The 7,244-nt window shown below is 52.4% G+C and overlaps 1 protein-coding gene across 1 annotated transcript; it reads left to right on the forward strand.

Annotated features, from left to right (window-relative positions):
- Positions 1–277: 277 nt before the first annotated feature.
- LOC103583733 (zinc finger protein 48) lies at positions 278–2,889 on the forward strand (the record flags this gene model as incomplete). Its single annotated transcript, XM_008564970.1, has 1 exon — positions 278–2,889. A coding segment is annotated over one exon (1,787 nt), but the record flags the coding sequence as incomplete, so codon positions are not given.
- Positions 2,890–7,244: the final 4,355 nt, after the last annotated feature.

Genomic DNA, 7,244 nt, shown 5'->3' on the forward strand with positions numbered 1-7,244 from the left:
GATGACCAGTAAGGGGATCTTAACCCTTGACTTGGTGTTGTCAGCACCACGCTCACCCAGTGAGCAAACCGGCCATCTCTATATGGGATCCAAACCCGTGGCCTTGGTGTTATTAGCACCGCACTCTCCCGAGTGAGCCACAGGCCAGCCCCAAGCGAGAGAAAGCGAGAGATCCTTTTGATCACAAATTGACAAGGAATTCTTCCTGGGGAGATTGCTATCAAAAATAGGGACTGAACTAAAGGACAGGGTCTACAACTCCCTTTTCTTTCCCCAGGTCTAGGGAGTGAGAATGTGGAGATTTCTCAACCCGATGAGTTTGAACATACCCCACAGGAAGATGACTTGGGGTTCAAAGAAGGGGAAGATTTGGCCCCAGGTCATGAAGTAGGAAATGCCTCTCTCAAACCCGAAGGCATTCAGACCTGGGATGACTTATGGGTCCAGAGAGAAGGGCTAGGCAAGCCTCAGCCTCGGGACAGAGGCCCCCAGCTCCTGGGAGAACCACGCTGGGGCCAGGCTAGTAGCGATCGGGCTGCTGTGTGTGGTGAGTGTGGCAAGAGCTTCCGACAGATGTCAGATCTGGTGAAACACCAGCGGACCCACACAGGGGAGAAACCCTACAAGTGCGGGGTCTGTGGCAAGGGCTTTGGGGACAGCTCTGCCCGTATCAAACACCAGCGAACTCATAGTGGTGAGAAGCCCTACAGAGCCCGGCCAGCAGCCCAGGGGCCCCCAAAGATTCCTCGTCCCCGGATCCCTGCTGGTGAGCGCCCCACTATTTGTGGCGAATGTGGCAAGAGCTTCCGGCAAAGTTCTGACCTGGTGAAACACCAACGGACACACACGGGTGAGAAGCCCTACAAGTGTGGCATCTGTGGCAAGGGCTTTGGTGACAGTTCTGCCCGCATAAAGCACCAGCGGACACACCGCGGGGAGCAGCCCCCCCGGCCAGTGGTGCCCCGACGGCAGCCATCACGAGCAGCAACTGCAGCCTCACAGGGACCCAAGGCCCAAGACAAGCCATATATCTGCACTGATTGTGGCAAAAGGTTTGTGCTCAGCTGCAGCCTGCTGAGCCACCAGCGCAGTCATCTGGGGCCCAAGCCTTTTGGCTGCGACGTGTGTGGAAAGGAGTTTGCCCGGGGCTCAGACCTGGTGAAGCACCTGCGGGTGCACACAGGAGAGAAGCCCTACCTGTGCCCTGAGTGTGGCAAGGGCTTCGCTGACAGCTCTGCCCGGGTCAAACACCTCCGCACGCACAGTGGCGAGAGGCCTCATGCCTGCCCAGAATGCGACCGCACCTTCAGCCTCAGCTCCACCCTTCTTCGCCACCGCCTCACTCACATGGAGCCCCAGGACTTCAGCTTCCCAGGCTACCCTCTGCCCCCTCTGATCCCTAGCCCACCCCCACCACCTCTTGGCAACAGCCCACCGCTGACGCCTCGAAGCCCTTCACACTCAGGTGATGGGCCTTTTGGCCTGCCTGGCTTGGAACCAGAGCCTGGGGGCCCACAGGCTGGGGAACCACCCCCACCACTGGCGGGTGACAAGCCCCACAAGTGCCCTGAGTGTGGCAAGGGCTTCCGCCGAAGCTCTGACCTGGTGAAACACCATCGTGTGCACACCGGGGAGAAACCCTACCTCTGTCCCGAATGTGGCAAGGGTTTTGCTGACAGCTCGGCCCGAGTCAAGCACCTCCGCACCCACCGTGGGGAACGGGCCCGGCCAGCACCACCATCCACTCTCCTGCGGCCACATAACCCACCTGGCCCAGCACCCACAGCCTCTCGACCCCGAGTGCGGGCCCAGCCATCTGGATCCAGCCAGCCCCATGTGTGTGGCTTCTGTGGGAAGGAATTCCCTCGGAGCTCAGATCTAGTCAAACATAGGCGCACACACACTGGGGAGAAGCCATACAAGTGTGCAGAGTGTGGCAAGGGTTTTGGTGACAGTTCTGCCCGTATCAAGCACCAGCGTGGGCATCTGGTCCTGAGGCCCTTTGGGATAGGGGATGGTCGGGCAAGGCCCCTCAAGGAGGAGCCACCAGCAGGACTGGAATGATAGGGTCCAGGGAGGTTGGAGGCCAAAGGGAGGGTTTCTGCTGCTTAAGCACAGAAGAAAGGGCCTGCAGGTGGTGGGAGGGAGAAAAAGGGTAAGAAACGGGAGAAAGGAGTGAATAGATAGAAGTAGAAATTTGAGACAATAACCTTGAAGCTCAGGAAACTGTCCTGGCTAGGCTTAGTCAGGACTTTGCCAGCATGGGCTGTACTCCCAGCTTCTAGAACACTGCTTACTACACAGTAGGCACTTAATAAATACTTGTTGAATGGATAAACTGGTCTTAGCCTGAAGACTATTAAAGAACCCTAAATTCCTGCTGCCTTTTATCTGTGAAGAATTGACCCTTCCCAACCTTTCCCTGAGAGATCAACACCCTGGACCAGGGTTTGTTTGACTTTAGGAGGTGCAGAAATGGGACTGTTGGAATTTAAAGTGATAGAATGAGACAGCGGCATACTGATCATCCTCATGGGGAAAGTTGCTGTGTGGTAGGCAGTACCCACCCCTAACCTCAGACCACCTGACGGGGGGGTCTTAGCCAGGAGGGGCACTTTTGGACAAAGCCCAGACCTATGTGCCCTTAAGGGACCCCGATCCACCCCGACACCTGGACACTGGCAGAATAGACCAGAGGCAGCAGAAGGAGCACTCGTGGCATCCAGTCGGGATGCCAAGCCCAGGCCCTGGTGGACATCAGCAGAGAACAGATGGCTGGGAGAGAAGGCAGGACTGGAGCGAGGAGAGGCCTGAGAGGCCAGGGAAGCGTTAAGGCCCGACAGCCACATTTCCATGTGTCTCCTTACCAATAAACTGCTTTTTGTCTGAGGCGTGGACTCTGTGTGCGCGCATGCGCGTGTGCATGCACCCGTGGCAAGGGTTGAAAAAGGAGTAGAGGAGTAGCCACAGGCAAAATCCTCAAGCCATGTGTATTTCTAGCTCCGACATCCGGTTTTAAAAGGGCCACCAGGTCCATCAACTGATGCCCCAGGCCTAAGGTTTGGCTGCCCACAGGCACCACCTACGCCAGAGGCGCGACCCTTAAAAGGAAAAATGCGCGACGCCGCGGAGGGAGGGCAGGCGATGCAGAAGGGGGGTGCTCAGTGGGCGCTGTTGCTATGGCGACGGCTACACGGCAAGACGTTGCAGACCTGTCTGGCACAGGAGACCCATCGCTGACGCATCGACCGCCAAGGCCCTGGGAAAACCTGCCTCCTAGAGGCTCTCTCTCTTTTTTTTTAATGGCGGCTGGCCGGTAGGGGGATCCGAACCCATGACCTTGGAGTTACAAGGCTGCGCTGTAGCCAACTGAGCTAACCGGCCAGCCTCCGGCTCTTTTATGTATGGTGAAACAAGCCATGGAGCTGCACAGCCCAAAGGGAGGGTAAAGAGAGATGTCTCCTCATCCCCAGGAACAGGCAACCGCATTTCTTGCTGACCCCGTGCGTCCCCCGGAGCAGGACTCCAATTCCTAGCTTCTTCCTAAGAAAGCGTCAACAGGGAGGACGGGGGAAGAGAAACTGGCCTGACTGGCCAGGGACAAAAAAGACCAGGGCGGTTCACCATCCAAGCAATGAAATACAGGATTACTTTGCAAGCTCGCGTGTTCCAGCGTCCCAGCTACTCCTCGCGCGGGAATAGTCCCTGGATAGTTGTTCTCGCGAGATCTTAACCATCGCCCGGCTTCCCTAGAAACCAGTGAAAGTTGGTGACCGAGCGGTTCCTGCCGATCCTCCCACCTTGCCCAGTTTCGTACACATTCGAGACGGCAGAACTTTGCGTTCGGGGCTAGGGGGTTTTTTTTTGTTTTTTTTTTTAAGATGACTGGTAAGGGGATCTTAACCCTTGGCTTGGTGTTGTCAGCACCACGCTCAGCCAGTGAGCGAACGAGCCTTCCCTATATGGGATCCGAACCCGTGGCTTTGGTGTTATCAGCACCGCACTCTCCCGAGTCAGCCACGGGCCGGGCTTATGGGGCTGGGGTTCTTGACGGCTTCTGCCCCCAGGTGCACACGCACCCATTGGCTTGAATGGAGCCCTTTTGGCGCTTTTGGAAGATCCTCCCTGCTGGTTTCCCTGGCTCCCTTCCATACCAGTTTGGCCTCCAAACCAACCTGCAACGGACTTTGTTAAATTACATCCGGCCATGTCACTCCCCCATTAAAAACCCTACCGTAAAGGCTGGCCGGTCGGCTCAGTTGATTAGAGCATGGCGCCAATGACACCAAGGTCCAGGGTTCAATTCGGCACTGGCCAGCCAAAAAAAATAAAAAGGCTGGCCGGTGGCTCACAGCGCTGATAAACACCGAGGTCAAGGGTTCGGATCCCAGTACCGGCCAACCGCCAAAAAATAAAAAACAAAACAAAACAACCCTGCCATATCTCCCCATGCCCTCTCTGTAAAGCCTAACCCCTTAGCTGGCATTCAAGGTCTTCCACTTGTATGGTTTCAGCTCTTTGCCTCCTAAATGTTGTTTCCTTTAGTGGTAATGCTCCCCCACCCTGTTAACCTCTCCTGTCAAAACACCTCAAGCACTACTATCTCCCCGAAGCCTTCCCTGAGCCTCCAGCCTGGGTGAGAATCCCCCTCTCAACAACCCCTACCTGAGCACACAGCACAGGGAGAGTGTCTTGAGGATAACTAGTCCTTTAGGCAACAGCGTGACCTACTATGTGCTGAGTACTGGGGCGAGAAGTAAAATAGGACCAAGTCCCTGCCTTCAGTTTTTATGCAGAAGCTAAACACTGAACAAATAATTACAAGCGTAGTAAGGACTATCCAGGAAACATAAATGCAGGAGAGAGTCCTACGTGATCCAAAGGTCTCTTCAAAGACGTGGCAATTAACTCTAGACCTAAGGGCTGGCTGGTTAGCTCAGTTGGTGAGAGCGTGGTGCTCTAACACCAAGGGCCAGGGTCCAATCCCTGTATCTGCCAGCCGCCGAAAAAACACAACAACCTTTAGACCTAACGTTAAGTTAGAGTAAGCTAAGAAAGGAGGAGGTGGGAGACGGGATGGAAGATGCAGTGTCTTAGGCAGAGTGAAGCGATGCACCAAGTCCTTGCGGATTCAAGAACTGAAGTAAAGTTCTAGTGAGGTTGAAGGCAAATAGTGAGAGGCAGAGTAACGAGGAGTAAAATAAAGGCTTTTCCAAATTCAACTTTCTTTTTTGGTGGCTGGCCAGCATGGGGGGGGGCCTGAACCCTTGACCTTGGTGTTATCAGCACCACGCTGTACCAATTTAGCTAACCAGCTAGCCCCCAAATTTAACTTTCTGCCTCCCAGTCCTTGCAGGGGCCTGGCACCCATAGGTGTCCTTGAAACTTGATATGCTCTTATGCTCTTTACAAGAGTTTACAATCCCACAAACTACTACCTCCTTGTCAATCTGGCAAATTCCCACTCATCTTTGAAGGCCTTTCACGTTTATCATTTATCTTCTGGGTGAGGCCTGCACCCATACCACTCCCCTCAAGGGAGTTATTCACCCACTCCAATGTTCTCCTGCCAGAATACCTATTATCCTTTTCATATATATATATATACACACACACACACACACACACACATACATATATATATATTTTTTAATTACAGTCTCCTTTACTAGACTATGAGATTCTCAAGAACAGGAACTAGATCCGATTGCGAGTAGATACCTGTCTATGTTTGTAGAGCAAATACATGAAGCCCTTTTCCTTTTCTTTGCAATTACCCGTTCTAAACAGCAGGAGTCTCCTTTCTGTCAGGACTTTCACTGTCCCCAGAGGCAGGCCCCTGGCCAACTCCCTTCACTAATTCTCTTTGACCTTGCTCTTGCTAGAGGTGGGATTCCAGCTATAATCTGGCCCTGCCTACCTCTCCTCCATCTCTCCTAGTACATTTCCCTTTGCTAGCTTGCTGGGATCCAGCCACGCAGCCTTCCTTTTGTTGCTCAAACATGCCAACCTTATGCCTTGAGGCCTCTGCAGCTCTGTCTCATTCTTCCAGATTTTCTTTTTTTTTTTTTTAAAGATGACCGGTAAGGGGATCTTAACCCTTGACTTGGTGTTGTCAGCACCACGCTCAGCCAGTGAGCCAACCGGCCATCCCTATATGGGATCCGAACCCGTGGCCTTGGTGTTATCAGCACCGCACTCTACCGAGTGAGCCACGGGCCGGTCCCCACATTCTTCCAGATTTTCAAATGGCTAACCCTTTCTCACTATTCAAAGTTCATATCAAATATCATGCCCTCAGCAATGTCTTCTCTGCCTACTTTAAAGAAGCCCCCAAACCATAGCCACTCCCTATTGGATCATCTTACCCTGTTTCCCTCATTGCACCTATCATTATCTGAAATTATCTTGTTTATTTACTTATTTAGTTGTTTACATTTTTTTACACCCTTAGCCGTTCCACTAGAGCCAAGATATTTGTCTTGTTCACTACTTCATCTCTAATACCTAGAATGTTGCCAGGCACATGGTAGGACTCAATAAATACCTGATTACAGAATGAACACACAGTGGCTTTTGGGGATCTTGCATCTTGTGTATCCAGGCATTTGCCCCTTCTCCCAGCTCTGGGGAAGAGCCAAAGTTTGAGTAGATGTAATCCCAACATCCAAATTATGCCCTGGGCTCTGCAGCCCAATGCTCAGGTTGCTCAGGTTTCAGTCCTGGCTCTGCCACCAATTTCCTCCTATAACCTCATTCCTTTTTTTTTTTTTTTTTGGTGGCTGGCCAGTGTGGGGTTCAGAACCCTTGACCTTAGTGTTATCAGCACCACACTCTAATCAACTGAGCTAACCAGCCAGTCCTCATTCCTGAAAGATAATTTGGTGCAATGCAGGAGCTTTGAATCTGCTGCTACCAGCTGTGTGAGTTTGAGCAAATTATTTATCCTAAGTTTTAGTTTCTCATTTGCAAATGGAGATATTATTGATCCCCACAGGGCTGTTGTAAAGTGACAACATATGGATTGTAAACATTCACTGAATGTTATTTCTCTTTTCCTTCATCATTTCTGAATCTGAGTTGTGTTAAATAAAAATTATTGGAATCCGGGCCGGCCCGTGGCTCACTCGGTAGAGTGCGGTGCTGAAAACACCAAGGCCATGGGTTCGGATCCCATATAGGGGTGGCCGTTTCGCTCACTGGGTGAGCGTGGTGCTGACAGCACCAAGTCAAGGGTTAAGATC

Source organism: Galeopterus variegatus, unplaced genomic scaffold (assembly GCF_000696425.1).
Source record: "Galeopterus variegatus unplaced genomic scaffold, G_variegatus-3.0.2 Scaffold27341, whole genome shotgun sequence".
NCBI classification, from domain to species: Eukaryota; Metazoa; Chordata; class Mammalia; order Dermoptera; family Cynocephalidae; genus Galeopterus; species Galeopterus variegatus.